Source organism: Equus quagga, chromosome 1, assembly GCF_021613505.1.
Source record: "Equus quagga isolate Etosha38 chromosome 1, UCLA_HA_Equagga_1.0, whole genome shotgun sequence".
Taxonomy (NCBI): domain Eukaryota; kingdom Metazoa; phylum Chordata; class Mammalia; order Perissodactyla; family Equidae; genus Equus; species Equus quagga.
Genome location: NC_060267.1, coordinates 96713542 through 96729279, shown reverse-complemented (window position 1 = coordinate 96729279; position 15738 = coordinate 96713542). Strand labels below are relative to the sequence as shown.

At 54.8% G+C, this 15738-nt stretch overlaps 3 protein-coding genes across 26 annotated transcripts in view; 2 read left to right on the top strand and 1 right to left on the bottom strand.

Annotated features, from left to right (window-relative positions):
• Positions 1 to 13842, top strand: part of PNPLA7 (patatin like phospholipase domain containing 7) — an 86214-nt gene extending 72372 nt beyond the window's left edge. For all 5 annotated transcript variants that reach the window (XM_046670116.1, XM_046670107.1, XM_046670084.1 and 2 more), the window contains 10 exons: positions 6139 to 6295; positions 9127 to 9243; positions 9399 to 9468; positions 10678 to 10794; positions 11360 to 11508; positions 11925 to 12077; positions 12195 to 12305; positions 12790 to 12874; positions 13128 to 13231; positions 13394 to 13842. In XM_046670116.1, the coding sequence (XP_046526072.1) occupies positions 6139 to 6295; positions 9127 to 9243; positions 9399 to 9468; positions 10678 to 10794; positions 11360 to 11508; positions 11925 to 12077; positions 12195 to 12305; positions 12790 to 12874; positions 13128 to 13231; positions 13394 to 13492 (1162 nt within the window). In that variant the 3' untranslated portion in view covers positions 13493 to 13842. The remainder of the gene's footprint in view (positions 1 to 6138; positions 6296 to 9126; positions 9244 to 9398; positions 9469 to 10677; positions 10795 to 11359; positions 11509 to 11924; positions 12078 to 12194; positions 12306 to 12789; positions 12875 to 13127; positions 13232 to 13393) is intronic.
• Positions 6305 to 10628, bottom strand: LOC124244109 (uncharacterized). Its single transcript, XM_046670442.1, has 2 exons — positions 9854 to 10628; positions 6305 to 7707 (listed from the first exon to the last, which is right to left on the bottom strand). The coding sequence occupies exons 1-2, from the start codon at positions 10490 to 10492 to the stop codon at positions 7426 to 7428; spliced, it is 921 nt and encodes a 306-aa protein (XP_046526398.1). The 5' UTR covers positions 10493 to 10628; the 3' UTR covers positions 6305 to 7425.
• Positions 13843 to 13877: 35 nt separating the features above from the next.
• The window catches only part of NSMF (NMDA receptor synaptonuclear signaling and neuronal migration factor), a 23999-nt gene continuing 22138 nt past the window's right edge, over positions 13878 to 15738 (top strand). For 5 of the 20 annotated variants that reach the window (XR_006889838.1, XM_046670265.1, XM_046670242.1 and 2 more), the window contains exons 1-2: positions 13881 to 14780; positions 15197 to 15258. Coding sequence is in view for 18 of the 20 variants with exons in the window: in XM_046670265.1 (XP_046526221.1) it covers positions 14710 to 14780; positions 15197 to 15258 (133 nt within the window). In the remaining 2 variants the exon portion in view is untranslated. Of the gene's footprint in view, positions 14781 to 15196; positions 15259 to 15738 lie in introns of all 20 variants that reach the window. The other 15 variants (XM_046670174.1, XM_046670166.1, XM_046670127.1 and 12 more) reach the window with 9 other exon arrangements.

Genomic DNA, 15738 nt, shown 5'->3' with positions numbered 1-15738 from the left:
ATCTATCATCTATGCATCATCGATCTGTCATCCATCATCTATCATCTCTGCGTCATCCATCTGTCATCCATCATCTATCATCTATACATCATCCATCTGTCATCCATCATTTGTCATCTCTGCATCATCCATCTATCATCCATCATCTATCGTCTATGCATCATTGATCTGTCATCCATCATCTATCATCTCTACATCATCCATCTGTCATCCATCATTTGTCATCTCTGCATCATCCATCTATCATCCGTCATCTATCATCTATACATCATCTATCTGTCATCCATCATCTGCCATCTCTGCATCATCCATCTATCATCTATGCATCATCTGTCTCTCATCTATCATCCATCTATTATCTATGTATCATCCATCTATCAGTCATCTATGTATCATCCATCTCTCTCTCTGTTTCCTGTCTGTCTATCTGTCCCCCTCCTTAGCACTCATAGTCCCAGTATGGTTCTCTCATGGGTCAAGACAGTACCACTGTTTATATTATGGTGTCAATGTGGGTCTTTTTCAGAGCTGAGCTGTCTCCTACTGTACTGTGTGACTGTATTTCTTTTCTTGGAGTTAATAATTGTTGCAGTTGCCATTTGCTTGGTTTTCTGGGTATCGTTGAGTCATCTCCAGACTCTGCTGGAAGCGTTAGCTCCTCTCCACGTCCTCAGACACACCGGGACATCTCAGCTTAACTTTGCTTGGGATCTGCATTCCCACCTCCTTCTAGCTCTGCTGATATGTGGCCCTGGAATTTCCCTTCACCATCATCCTGAGAACTGCCTTTGTCTCTCTCCTGTGTTCAACTCCATTTCCTGGATTTCATGTCTTCCTCTTTCTTGATCTGTTCCGGATTTTGGTAGAGTTCATACTCTAGAGATTTCCTTAGGAGAAGATGCATGGGAAGTAAAAGTTTTAAGACTATGCACAGCAGAAAATGTCCCCATTCTGCTGTCATGTTTGGATGATGGTTTGAGTATGGAATTCTAGGTGGAAATAATCTTCCCTGAGAATCCTTAAAGCGTGGTTCCATTGTCTCTTTAGCTTCCAGTATTGCTGTTGAGAAGTTCAATGCCATTTTTATTCATGAGGCCTGTTTTCCCTCTGGAAGCTTGTAGGAGAGTCTCTTAATTCTCGTTATTCTGAAAGTGCTGATGCTCTGCCTGGGGGTTGTGCTTTTTCACCCAGTGTACCAGGTGGACTCCCAGAGGGCACTTCACTTTTGGAAATCCATGAACATCAGCTTCGCAGGCATGGTGCAGTGTTTGCCCTCTTTGTTCTCCCTTCCTGGAGCTCTGATGGTTGGAGACCAGGTGTCTTGGACGAATCCTCTGATTCTCCTATCCCTTCTGTCCCATACTTTCCATCTCTGTCTTTTCGTTCTACTTCCTGGGTGGTTTTTCTCAAATATGTCTTCTAATTGATCTTTTCTGCTAACATGTTTCTAACGTCTAAGTGCCTTTTTCATAGTGTTCTCTCTCAGCTGCACTAGTGAATGTTGAACTTCTCTGAGAATGTTAATGTAGGTTTTTGCTTGCTTCCCTAGGTTTTCTGCTCTGTGCTGGCTCGTGTCTGACTTTGCTCACGCTGCACAATGTGTATGAGGCTGTCTGTGTGCTCTGAGCACATCAGCGGTGTGCAGAGTGCTGTTATGTCATCTACCACGCTTGCGTATCCCTGCTCCTGTCAATGGACATCTGGGTCATTTTCTGGTCTGGGGTATTATGAACAAACTGCTATAACCATTCTTGCACAAATCTTTTCTGTGGACGCTTGTTTTCTTTCCTCTTGGGCAAGTATGTAGGAGTGGAATTACTGGGTGTGAGGTCGTTGTACCATTTTACACCCCCACTGGCAATGTTTGAGAGTCCAGGCTGCTTACATTTTGTCAGCCCTTGGTATTGTCAGGATTGTGAATTGTAGCCGTTCTGCTGGATGTACAGTGGCGCCTCATTGTGGTTCTAATTTGCACCTCGCTGAGGACTAGTGATCTCATGCGCTTGCTGGCCATTTGTGTGTCTTCTTTCATAAAGTGCCGCTTACATTCTTTACTCCTGTTTAACAGGTAGTTTGTCTTTTATTGTTGAGTGAGAAGAGTTACTTATATAGTCTGAATACATGGCTTTTGCCAGATATATTTATTACTAATATTGTTTCTCAATCTTGGACTTTTCATTTTCTTAATGGCATTTTTCAATAAACAGCTTTTAATTTTGATGAAGTGTGATTTTCCAGTTCGTTTATGGTTGTTATTTCTGGTGTTCTGAGAGCTCTTGCCTATCCCAGGGTCACAAAAAGGTAGTCTATATTTTCTTCAGAAGCTTTATGATTCCAGCTGCACATTTAGGGTTAGGACCCACCTCCAGCGTGTTTGTGAATGGTGTGAGTGAGACTAGAGGCTCTGTTTTCCCACATGGTTATCTTGTTGGTCCACACCATTTGTGGCAGAATTTCCTTCCCTATTGTGTGGCTGTGGCATCAGTGTCAAACACCAAATCGCTCTCCAGGTTTGAGTCTGCGTCTGGGCTGTGTCATGTTCCACTGAGGTGGGTGTTCTCCCCTTGGTGACACCACCGCGTTGTCTCAGTTGCTGTAGCTTTACGGTGAATCTCGACCTCAGGCAGTGTAATTCCTTCAATTGTTTTTTTCCAAAATTGTTTTGGCTATTCTAGGTCCTTTGCATTTTCCTGTAAATTTGAGAATCAGCTAAGTATTTTATGGGATTTTTTTGCTATTGTAAATGGTATTTTTATTTATTTTATTTTATTTTATTTATTTTTTATTTCTCTCTCTTTTTTTTTAAAGATTTTATTTTTTCCTTTTTCTCCCCAAAGCCCCCTAGTACATAGTTGTACATTCTTCGTTGTGGGTCCTTCTAGTTGTGGCATGTGGGACGCTGCCTCAGCGTGGTTTGATGAGCAGCGCCATGTCCGTGCCCAGGATTCGAACCAACGAAACACTGGGCCGCCTGCAGCGGAGCGGGTGAACTTAACCACTCGGCCACGGGGCCAGCCCTGTAAATGGTATTTTTAAAATTTCACTTTCAAATTATTTGTTGCCAATATATAGTAATACAATTGATATTGGTAAATTGATCTAATGTCCTACAACCTTGCTAAATTCACTTAATCTAGGAGCTTTTGTGTAGATTATTTTTGGATTTTCTCTATATACAGTTATGTCTTCTGAGAATAAAGACAATATTTTTTCTTTCTTCCCAAAATATATATGTATGCCTTTTGTTCCTTTTTTTTGCCTTATTGCACCAGTTAGAGATTCCAGTATGAGGGTGAATACAAGTGGGGAGTGTAGACACCCTGTCTGTCCCCGGAGTTGAGGAAAAGCACTCAGTTTCATCATTGAGCTTGATTTCAGCTGTCGGTTTCTGTAGATGCCCTTAATCAGACTGAGGAGGTTTCCAGCTATTCTTAGTTCACTGAGTTTTTACCCTGAATGGTTGTTTTTGTGGATCTGTTGAGATGAATGTAATTTTTCCCCTTTAGTCTATTAAAGTGGTGAATTGCATTGATTGATTTTTAAATAAAAACTAACGTGAATTCTTGGGATAGACTCATTGCTTGTGGTGTGTTGCTGGGTTCCCTTTGAATCTGAGTGAGAATGGACTGCACTTGTCCTTTGAAGTGCATGCAGGTTGGTTTTCTGGCTTCAAAATCAAGTTGGGAAGTGCTGCTCCTTTTCCTGTTCTCTGGAAAATTTTATGTAAAATTTGTGTTATTATTCCTTGTATCTTTAGCAGAATTCACTAGTAAAACTGTCTGGGCATGAAATTTTCTTTGTGAGCATTTAAAAATTAAAAATTCAGTCATTTAGGTAGTTATAATACTATTCAGATTTTCTATTTCTTGTGTGTTCTAGGAATGAGTCCATTTCATCTGCATCTTCCTACCAATGGCATGAAGTTCACACAGCTTCTTACCTTTTTAACTGGAGTATCTGTACAGATGTTCTCTTTTTCATTGCCAATGTTAGTTATTGATACCGTCTCTCTCTTTTCCCTTTTCTTGATCAGTCTTACCAGCAGGTATCAATTGAATTAGTCCTTTGAAACCACCAACGTTTAGCTTTTTGAATCCTATTATATGTTTCTTTTCTGGTTTGTTAATTTCTGCTCTTAATTTTATTCTCTTTGATTCAAGTTTTTCTTCTTTTTCTAACTTATGGGCCAGCAGACATTATCTGTGAAGGGCCCACTGGTAAGTCTGTGGCCTCTGCCGTGACCACAGGGGATGGGGAGGCAGCTGTGTCTGTGCTGCACCTTTGAAGTGATAGATCTTTTTGTTCTCAGGCCGGTTTAAAGGTTTTTTCTGTCTTGGGTTTTCAACAGTGTAGGCATGGTTTTCTTTTGAATTATGCTTAGAGTTTATAATGCTTCTTGAATCTAAGGCCTGATGTCAATTATCAGTTCTAAAAAACTCCAAACTATCATCTCTTCAGATATTACTTCTGTTTCATCTCTTTCTGGGCTCCAATTATATGTGGGTCAGACCGCTTCACCAGCTCCCATATGTTTTCTAAACTCTTTTATGTTGTTTTTTTGGTGTGTAAGGAAGACTCGCCCTGAGCTAACATCTGTTGCCAGTCTTCCTCTTTTTGTCTGAGGAAGATTGTCCCTGAGCTGACATCTGTGCCCATCTTCCTCTACGTTGTATGTGGGACGTCGCCACAGCATGGCTTGACAAGTGGTATGTAGGACTATGCCTGGGATCTGAACCTGTGGACCCTGGGCCGTTGAAGGGAGCACGTGAACCTAACCACTATGCGACAAGGCCAGCCCCTCTTTTACATATTTTTTAAAGAATATTATTTTACATATTCCATCCTTTTGATGTTCTATGATTCAATGACTATTTCCTTCTGACCTATCTTTATTTTACCATTTCTATCTTTGGCTGTATGTAGTCTGCTTTAAGCCCATTCATTGAGTACTTCATTTCAATTATTGTTTCTCACTTCTAAAGTTCCCAGTTGGTTCTGTTTTATAGTTTCCAATTCTATACCAAAATTATCAGTTTTGTCTTTAATTTCTTGAACTTTTTCTTTTAGGCTTATCCCTGAGTGCACATTTAAACTTTTTGTGGTGATATTATATATTTTGTATTGTGTTAAAATATACATACTAGAAAAGTCACCATTTTAACTATTTGTGAGTATGCAATTTAGTGGCATTGAGTATATTTACAGTGTTTTGAAAACATCACTACTATTCATTTCCAGAACTTTTTCATCTTCCCACACTGAAACTGCATACCCATGAAGCCATAACCTCCCAGCCCCAGCCCTGGCACCCACCTTCCACTTTCTCCAGGTCCCTCATGTGAGTGGAATCCTGCAGTATTTGTCCTTTTGTGACTGCCTCATTTCACTTCACACAGTGTCCTCAGGAATCATCCATGTTGTGGCACGTGTCTGGATTCCCTTCCTCTCGAGGCTGCACAGCATTCCTGCATGTGTGTCTGCCGCTCTTTGTTTACTCAGTCATCCGTCGAGGGGCACTCAGGCTGCTTTCATCTTTTGGCTCCTTGAACTTTTTATGCACAGTCATTTTAAAGCCTGCCTCTGACGTCTCTGTTGTCTGGCTCCCTCTGGGTCCACTTCTATTGTCTGTCTTTTCTCCAGGCTTGTGGTTACATGGTATTTTCTCCTCATGTGATTGGTAGTTTTTGGTTGAGAGGTAGACATCACATGAAAAATGGAAGCAGTAGTTTGAGGCTCAGAGTGTCACTCCAGTCAGATGCTGGCTCTCTTGTCCCTGGGGGGCTCATCTGTGTCCCGCCCACCCTGATGCCTGGGTCACTGCCTTAGGGCATTCACCAGGACCCCGCTTTCCAGTGGCCTTGACTCATCTCCCCCACCCCTCCTGAGTCCATCCAAAGCCTGTTCAGCTTCACAGCCTCTCAGACCCCGGTGGGTAGAGGAGGCCAAGTGCTGACATCTAAACAGTGTCCGCAGTCCCTCTCGAAGTCAGTGTCCTCGCCCTATTTTCTCTGACTCGTCCAAGAGTCAGGCACTGAGGAGGGAGTGGGTGGAACATGACGGCCATCTCTGCTGCGGCACAGCAGGTGCTGGTCCTGGGGGCAGTGCTCACTTCCTGCTCTGTGCTCCTGGTTGGTGTAGAGGCTGTGCCCAGGTGGGCATCATCCGGGCCCTGGTGGAGTGCGGTATCCCCGTGGACATGGTTGGAGGGACGTCCATTGGGGCCTTCATGGGTGCCCTGTACTCTGAGGAGCGGAGCTGCAGCCAGATGCGGATCCGGGCCAAGCAGTGGGCCGAGGTAAGGGGCCTCCGCCCTCTCATGTGCACTGCCAGGTCCCTGTGGTGCCGTGGGGGCAGGAGGGCATTGGGACTGCTAGCTCCTGCACACAGCTCTGCAGGGCTCTGGCCTCAGAACGTGACTTGAGGAGTGGAGGAGCACAAAGGAAGTAGGAACATCAGTGTTGGGGGGCTGGCTCTGGTTGGTGCCTGGTCTTAATTCATAAAAGTGAGGGCAACACAGAGAGGTCAGCGCCACTGAAAGAAAACTTTCCTGTTATCCACAGTTCCCCCAGAAATGAGAGGCCCTGCCCACCCCCTAGGTACCCCAGGGGAGTACCAGTGCGGGGCAGGAGGCAGTGGGGGCGAGGGGAAGGCCTAGGCCAGAGCCTTCATTGGGGTTTCTGCGGGAAGTGCAAGGCAGGGCAGGTACACAGTTTAAGATTGGTCGTGTGAATAATTCCTGCGGGCTTGGAGCATAGGGGCTGTCCCCAGTTGCCTGGTACCTGGCCCCGGGTCGATTTAGGCAGGGGAATAGTGGCTTGGTGTGAGTTTGATAGAGGAGGTGGTCGGGGCTGTGGTCTCTGGATTGGTTGGTCTGCATGAAAGACACGCCCAGGGGCAAAGCCCTCTGCTGACTCTAAGCACTGGCTAGCCCTGGGAGCGCGGTGTGTCCCCGGTCTGTAAGACCCCAAATGCCAGAAAATCAGGACTATGGAAAGTAAGAAAATATAGGTCTTCCTCACTTATGAGGGGGTGATGTCCCGATAAACCCATTGTAAGTTGAAACTATCATACGTCAAAAGTGCATTTAATACACCCAACCTATCAAGTATCATGGCTTAGCCTGGCTTACTTTAACTGTGCTCAGAACACTCACATTAGCTTACAGTTGGGCACAATTGTCTCACACAATGCCTGTCTTATAATAAAGTGTTGGCTGTCCCATGTAATGTACTGAATCCTGTCCTGAAAGCGAAGCAGAGTGGCTGTCTGGGTCCAGTGTGGCTGTCAGGGTCTCGGCTGTTCCCCCTCGTGATCAGGGCTGACAGGAGCTGTGCTCCCCACTGCTGCCCCGCATCATGAGGGAGGATTGCACTGCACATTGCTGGCCCAGGAAGAGATCAAAATGCAAACTCGGAAGCACAGTTTCTACCGAATGCGTATCCCGTTCGCATATCCTCGTAAAGGCAGAAGATCACGAGCGGAGACGTCGAGTCGAGGACCATCTGTATAATTAACACAGTTGGCCCTGTGATGAATGAAGGCCAGCAGACAGATCCAGAGTCTGAGAAGCTGCGTCTGGACCACTCCCATGGACAGAGCGGAGCATGTAGGCTGTCTGCCTTTCCCAGGGCTCTCCTGCTTGTTTTCGTGGAATAGAGTGGAGCCCGGGCTGAAACCCTGAGTGACATCGAAAGCGTCTGCATTCTCCTTTTAAAAAGAAAAGGAAATTGGTTGTTCTCTGTGGTAGAAGCTGTCAGGGCAGGCTGTCTGCTCTGTCCACGTGGTCCCGAGGACACTGCTCCAGAGACGATGCCTTCCCTGAGATGCCCTGCCCCGGTCACCCCTCAGTGGGTTGCTCCAAGGAGGGGCCCAGAGGCTGTGCAGCACAAGTCACTAAGGACAGCCTTTGAGAACAGTGGCTTCAGGGGACAGTGTGTTCTAGGCCCACCGAGGGCCTGGTCAGAGGCCGGCTGGCTGCCTCCTTCCCGACCCCTGCCAGTATGGTGCAGGTGTGGCAACGGTCAGGGAGCTTAGGCCTGATGCCCCAAAGCTGAACTGTGGGAGCCCACCGGTGGCCACCCTGCAGGGCAGACAGGATGGAATTCTGGCTCTGCCTGTCTGCACGGGCCTGTGCCCCCTGCCAAGCTGAGGGGATAGGGTGGTTGTGGGGGCCACCAGGCTCAGCTCTGCTCTGAACCCCTCTGGTGCTGGGCAGGGGATTCCTCTGGAGTGAAGGCCTTGCTGACTGTGGAGGGCCCTGGGGATGTCCCATGCTGGCCTGGGTCCTTGTCCTCCAGGAGCATGTGTGTTCCCTCTGCTCCTTCCAAAGCAGGATTTTCATGTCAGTGAGAGCCCATAGAGGGAGGGGAACTCACCCCCAGCTGGGGGCCCACCCCATGTTCAGCCCATGCTCCGGGCTTTTCCATCCCAGCTTCTGTCCACACAGAGGCAGGGAGGACCCTTTCTCTCCATCCCTGACCCCTAAGGAGTGAGGTGGCCCTGAGCCCGGGCATTCCTGGACGATGCCCTGGGGAAGGCCAGCGCTGCCCGCCCAGTCACAGGTCCTGCTCCTCGCAGGGCTAACTGGCCTCCGTCCTCATTGAGGAAGGACGGACCTGGTCCCACCAGAGAGAGAGTGGGGCCCTCTGCAGAGCCGCTGCTCCCCAGGACCCTGACAGAGTGTCCACCGTGATGGAGCATGAGAGCCAACCCCGAGCATGCCAGGGTGGGGCAGCTTCCCCTCCTAAGAAATCTTCGTGGGTATCGTTGCTCTCAGGGACCTCAGCGGGCCAAGACAGCGGTCCTCTTTGCCACTCGCCCACCCGGTGCTGGTCCTGGACTAGGCCTTGTCCCAGCCTCACCTTGCGCTCTCCTCGCTGAGCAGGCAGCAGGACTAGGCTGGCCAGGCCTGCTGGGGGCCAGTGGGTGTCCCTGTGGGAATTCCAGGTCCTGCCACCCAGGCCACAGCATTTGCTCCCCCAGAGATCCCTGCAGGGTGCTGCCCCACCCACAGGATACTTCCCGATGCCCTTGTTGTGTTCGCGGTGGTGCTCTGTCTGTGCCTGCAGGTGGGGGCGTGAGCCCTTCCTCCTCTCCAGGGACCTCATGTGTGCCCTGCCCACTCAGGGTATGACGTCTGTGGTGAGGACCATGCTGGACCTGACCTACCCCATCACCTCCATGTTCTCGGGAGCCGGCTTCAACAACAGCATCTGTAGCGTCTTCAAGGACCGGCAGATCGAGGTGTCCCCGCTGGGCAGGGACCACCCCGGGGAGCCCCAGCATGGCCTGTGACTGGATGCTTGGCTCCTTCCTCATCCCTGCACCCCCTAGGCTCTCAGGGTTGGGGGCTGGCAGCAGGGCAGGATAGCCCCACTGAGCCCTGCATCCCGTCACAGGACCTGTGGATCCCCTACTTCACCATCACCACAGACATCACTGCCTCAGCCATGCGGGTCCACACAGATGGTGAGAGCCTCCTCCTGGGATGCGGGGCTCCCTTGACATGGGGCCATGCATGCACAGGGCATAGCCCACTCAGGGCAGGGTGGCTCCAGGGGAGGGCTTTGAAGCACCAGTTTGAGGCAAGGGCAGGAAGAGAGCCTGGTGGCTCCATGAGCCTGGGGAAGCTTCAGATCACCCAAAGGAGGCCAGAGGCTCAGGGAGACCGAACACGGACGTGACCCTGCCATGGGCATGAGGATGGGGGTATGGGGACATAGCCTGGAGCCTGGAGACCCCATAGGCCAGCAGGGCACAAAAAGAGGTGGAGACGACCATGTGAACTGAGTGGGGAGAGGACTAGAATGAAAGGCACCCTCAGGACATGGGTGCAGACGAAGGGCACACTCACGTTGTGGGTGCAGATGAACGGCACACTCAGGTCGTGGGTGCAGATGAAGGACACACTCAGGATGTGGGTGCAGACGAAGGGCACACTCAGGACGTGCGTGCAGACGAAGGGCACACTCAGGACGTGCGTGCAGACGAACAGCACACTCAGGTCGTGGGTGCAGACGAAGGGCACACTCAGGACATGGGTGCAGATGAAAGGCACACACAGGACATGGGTGTAGACAAACGGCATACTCAGGATGTGCATGCAGATGAAGGGCACAGTCAGGATGTGGGTGCAGACAAAGGGCACACTCAGATCGTGGGTGCAGATGAAGGGCACGCTCAGGTCATGGTGCTTGTGGTTAGCATAGGCAGCTGGTGGCACTACTAGGATGGGCACAGTGAATCCCTGGGTGGGCAGCTGAGGGCCCTTTCTCAGGCAGAGTGTTTTGGGAGCTGCTGGTTGTGTCCCCTCAGAGGGTGAGCACGGGGCATGTTGGCTGAAGGCTGTGGCACACATCAGCTTGGAGCCTGGCACATTGGAATGTGTTGAGATCGCAGAGCAAGCCTGGCCTTCCTTGGGCCTCCGGTCCCTCCTGTGCTCTGTCCATAGAGAGCCTCCCTCAGGGAGGGTGATGTTCAGGAGTGTGTCCATCTGCCCAGACCTGGTGCCCTCCACCAGAGGGCAGACATGCAGGCTTCATTCATTACCCCACACAGGCGAGGCTCTGAGCCAAGGGTCCACAGCAGGTACCCACCGTGGGTGGCAAAAGGCTCCTCTCCTGCCCCTTGGCTGGGTCCAGCAACCATTCCCCCTGACCCCTCTCGACTTCATTTTAGGCTCCCTGTGGAGGTATGTGCGTGCAAGCATGTCCCTGTCAGGGTACATGCCCCCCCTCTGCGACCCCAAAGATGGACACCTGCTGATGGACGGTGGCTACATCAACAACCTCCCAGGTACTGCAGTGAGTGGGGAGGGACCGCCCTGGCCCCTGCCTCAGCCACCTCCACTCCTGGGAAGGCCAGTGGTACACGTTTTCCTCAGAGTGTGCCAAGGGGAAATGACAGGCTTGCACGGAGCACAGAGAACATGCACACACACAGATGCACGCCCGCGCACATGCTCGGGCACTGTGTGCTCCCAGCATATGGCTGTGTTTGTCAGCTCAGCAGCGCTCAGAACAAGGGCCAAGTAGCAGATCTGGGAGCAATTACGTCCAGTCTGTGCCCACAGTCGGAACTAACAGCCTGCAGGTGTTGGGTTTGCTGTCTGGGGAGGCCCCTCCCTTGGGCGCACCTGTCACCTGTTGGACAGTTCTGTACACTCAGCTTCCCACCTCTATAGGCCCTGGTGTGACATGGAGAGGAGACCCTGTCGGTCAGAGCCTCTTGGGCAGGCTCTGTCCCCATCTGCCTTGCTCTGCCCCATTCCCCCAGCTCTGCCCCCATACCCCCAGCTCTGCTCCCACCTGGGACTCTGGTTACCTGTCCCAGCTGGTGACCAGGGCTGCCTCCTCCCCAGCGGATGTGGCCAGGTCGATGGGGGCAAAGGTTGTGATTGCCATTGACGTGGGCAGCCAGGACGAGGTGGACCTGACCAACTATGGCGATGCACTGTCTGGGTGGTGGCTGCTGTGGAAGCGCTGGAACCCCTTGGCCACGAAAGTCAAGGTGGGGCACACCCCTGTGCAATGCCCAGGCAGCGGTGCTCCTCTGCAGCTTCTTGCAGCCCCCTCACACTCTTGTGCCCGTGTCCCTGAGAAGGGGCAGTGCAGTGCCTCCTGGGTGCGGGGGCGGGGGGGTGCCTTCCAGGGAGCTGCTGTCACTCGCTCACCATCCCTGCCCAGCTGGGACCAGCTCTGGGGAAGGGGGACAGGCCTAAAGGCTCCACAGCTCCTCCGGACACATTTTAGGACCCCTCCTGAGTGCCTGCGTTGCCCCCAGGCCTGGTGGAGCTGTGTCTCTCTTGGGGGTGGGGAGGGGAGGGAGGCGACCAGGGCACGAGACACAGGTGGCTGTGCTCTCATGGGGCCCATGGGCTGTGTGGGCACCGGAGAGCATTGCTCAGCAAGCTGTGATGGCGGCAGGTGTTGAACATGGCGGAGATCCAGACGCGCCTGGCCTATGTGTGCTGCGTCCGGCAGCTGGAGATGGTGAAGAGCAGCGACTACTGCGAGTGCCTGCGCCCACCCATTGACCGCTACCGCACCCTGGACTTTGGCAAATTCGATGAGATCTGTGTGAGTGTTGCTGGGGGCGCAGGGCCACAGCGCCCTCCCCAGCCCCCCACCCTCCCTTCTGAGGACACAGCAGGGGGGCTCTGGCCACCGGTCACGGGGTCCCCGGTGTGTGTGCAGGAAGTGGGGTACCAGCACGGGCGGACGGTGTTTGACATCTGGGGTCGAAGTGGTGTGCTGGAGAAGATGTTACAGGACCGGCAGGGGACGAGCAGGATGAAGGCCTGCGATGTGAGTGCCCAAGCTGATGCCCGCTCCTCCCTTCCTCCGTCCTGTGAGGGCTGGCCCTCCTGTGACCTGTCCTCTGCCCACTGAAGGTGTAGGGCTCCCTGCAGCCAGCAGCACCTCAGCTGCTTAGGCCTGCAGAGATGCCCCCCCAGGAGCCAGAAGAAGAGGACAGGGCAGCAGCCCTGGGGGGGGCTGTCTCCTGGCCTCTGCCCTGGTATCCCCTCTCTTTGCCCCCCTCTGGCTCTCCACCCTAGTAGTGCTTGTGGTGGGAGAGGATGGTGGTCTGGATGGGGGTCTGCTCAGGACTCTGCCCATCCTCCATGCACCCACCCCCCTCCAGGGGCTCCAGTACCTCAACAGGCTAGGGCCACAGAGGGTGGCAGAGAGAGTGGGGCTGGGGTCCTGGCGGGGCAGCCAGGGCCTGTGATCCTGAGGGCGTGGGGTGTAGTGGCTTTGGCCAGATGTCTTCTCCACCCTGGCCCTCCAGGCTCTTACCTGCCCCAATGCCTCCTTCACGGATCTTGCCGAGATTGTGTCACGAATCGAGCCTGCCAAGGTGGCTGCAGTGGATGGTGAGTTGGATTCCTGGGATGTGTCTCTGCACAACTGAGGACGGTGGTGGCAGCATCCATTCCTTACCCTTGACACATTGAATGAGCCACCCTGGCCACCAGGCTCCCTCTAGCAGCCTCTGGACCTAGTTGGCAGTGCAACAGGACCCATGCCACTGTGGGAGTCTGTGGCCATGTCCTGCTCTGAGCTCCAGTGGTGCCTGGCATGGCCCCTGCCCTCAGGAGAGGATCAACACAGCCCCTTTCTGCCCAGACGAATCTGACTACCAGACTGAGTACGAGGAGGAGCTGCTCGAGGGCCCCCAGGATGCATACGCCGACTTCCAGTGCGCCCCCGCTGACTCAGGCTCTGACTCGGTGAGCTGCCGGCCCTGCCCTGTACCCTTTGGCTAAGCCGGCTCTGAGGGCCCCAAGCAGGTGGGCTGCTCTCTCCCGGCTGCCCTGCAGCCCAGGGCCAGAGAACCCCAACCCAGGGTCAGCCCTCTGGGGTCGCCCCCACCTTACTGTGTTTACTTCCAGGAGGATGAGCCCTCACTTCAGCATCAGGACCCCAGTCTGGCTTCTGCAAAACTGTCCCAGGACTCCTCATCCCTCTGGCTGTCTGATCAAGATGGGTAGCAATCTCTGCTCTGATCTCTGCTCTGATGTGCCCTGAAGCCAGTAGCCCCTGTGGGCCTGTCGCAGTGACCTTGGCTCCTGAGGGCTCTTCCCTGGCCTACCAGGGAGACCCGGCTGGGGCCCAGGGCCCTGCCCAGTGGTGCATCCAGCTTCTCCCATGCTGGGGCCCAGCGCTGTGTTGGGGTGTCTCAGGCCTCTCTGCACTGGCAGCTCCCAGTGGAGCGCTCGGTCCTGGCACCCCGTGCACACAGCAGCCCTGGGGGGCCATGCTAGCCCCCGTGAGGCCACCCAGAGATGTTGGAGCCCTTAGTGCTTCCGCTTGGCAGTCAATAAAGGCAGATCTGACTGTGTGGGCCGTGTGGGCCGTGTGGTCCCTGCGCTCCCTGCGCCAAAGTCCCGCGGCAGAGAGCAACACGAAGATGCACCCAAGGATCCGAGCTGTGGGGCCGCATCCCTGAGGCCATGGTGGGCGGGGCGTTGCCTGCCCTCCTACAAGGTCACCGCGGGGGCAGGAGGGCACCCGGGGCTGGGATGGAGCTGATTCTTCCACACCAAGGATGAGCCCGGCCCGATCTCTCAGGTGGCGTTTCCCCCAGTGCACACAAGACGCTCCCCTGGGACGTGAGACGCCCACACTCTCTTTCTCAGACCCTTAAATGGCACCCGGGGAGGGAGGACTGCCGGCCTGTGAGTCTGAGATCCGCGATGCCTGCAGGTCTCAGAGCAGGGAGGTGGGCCTGTGAGGGCTGGGGAGGCCCTGACCCGAGGGCCAGGCACCCTGCGGCCAGGTTGCCGCCTCCCTCAGTTTCCTCGCTCGGGAGACAGGTGAAAGAGCAGAGCGGGGTGGTCCTGCCTCTGCCGCCTAGCCCCGCCCCTCCATGACGTCATTATGGGCGGAGCTCATGGCCCCGCGGAGTCGCGATGGGCGGTCCTGCCGAGCCCCGCCCCAGCCCTGACGTCACCGCGGGCGGTCCCTCCACGCCCCGCCCCTGCCCTGACGTCACGGTGGGCGGAGCGCCACCCCCGGTGCCGGCCGCGCTCTCCTGGTGCTGCGGGACGCGGAGCGCCCGGCGAGGCCATGCAGGTTCCGGGCCCGAGCCCGAGCCCAAGCCCGAGCCCGAGCCCGAGCCCGAGGCCCGACGCAGCGCAGCTCCCCCGGCGGAGGCGGCGGGCGCGGGGTGCGCTCTGAGGCTGGGGGATGCGCCGCCGCCCCGACCATGGGCGCCGCCGCCTCCCGGAGGAGGGCGCTGAGGAGCGAGGCCATGTCCTCAGTGGCGGCCAAAGTGCGGTGAGTGCGGCCACCGGGCTCAGCGCCCCCGCCCCCTCGGCGTGTCCCGCGCGCCCTTCCCCCGAAACGGGTGCCCGCGCGTCGCTTCCCCGGGGCCCCGCCTGTGTGCACCCTCCCGAGACTGCAGTGGACGCGTCGCGCGACCTCACGACCCACGACCCCACATCGGGTGGCGGGGGCTGGACAGAGGAGACCAGGGCCGGGCCGGCAGGTCCAGACGAGGTGCCTCTGGACCCGAGGGTCCCGGAACTGCAACCCGCTCTTCCTGGGCTTTTCCGGTGGGAGGGGTGCCTCGGTGGTGACCCCCGATCCCTCCCTTGCTGGTGCCGAGGGCCCAGGTGTGGGTGGGCTCCTGCGGTAGGAGTGGCGGGGTGGGTCTGTGTGCCCTGATGGCGCACCCCGCTGTCCACCTGCAGAGCAGCCCGAGCGTTTGGCGAGTACCTGTCCCAGAGTCACCCTGAGAACCGGAATGGTGCAGGTAGGGCACGTGAGGTGGTGCCATGGTGGGTCCTCCACAGCCCCCCAACCTAGGGGAGGCTGTCCCTCCATCAGGCCAGGCCGTGGGGACTATCGGGTGTGAGCTGTGGCAGCTGCCCTGCTGGGCTGGCTTCCTCACGCCCCCTGCCCTCCCTGGCCCAGAGCCCCAGGAGGAGCTCCGAGTCACTCATCACCATGGCACCCACCCAGCCTGGGCCGTTGGCATGGCAACAGGCCTCTTGGCACCCCCAGGGCTGGCACCACTGTGTCTGGGGGCCAGCTGGTGGGGGGGAGGGGAGAAGTTGGCACTGGGCACACGGGTGCAGTGACAGGCTGGGAGGTGGCCTGCTTGTTCCTGCCCTCCCAGATCACCCACAGGTAGCAGAGCCTGTCGCCCCCGCCATGCATGCACGCACGCACACGCGCGTGCGCAAACACACACACACACACACACACACACACACACACACACACACACACA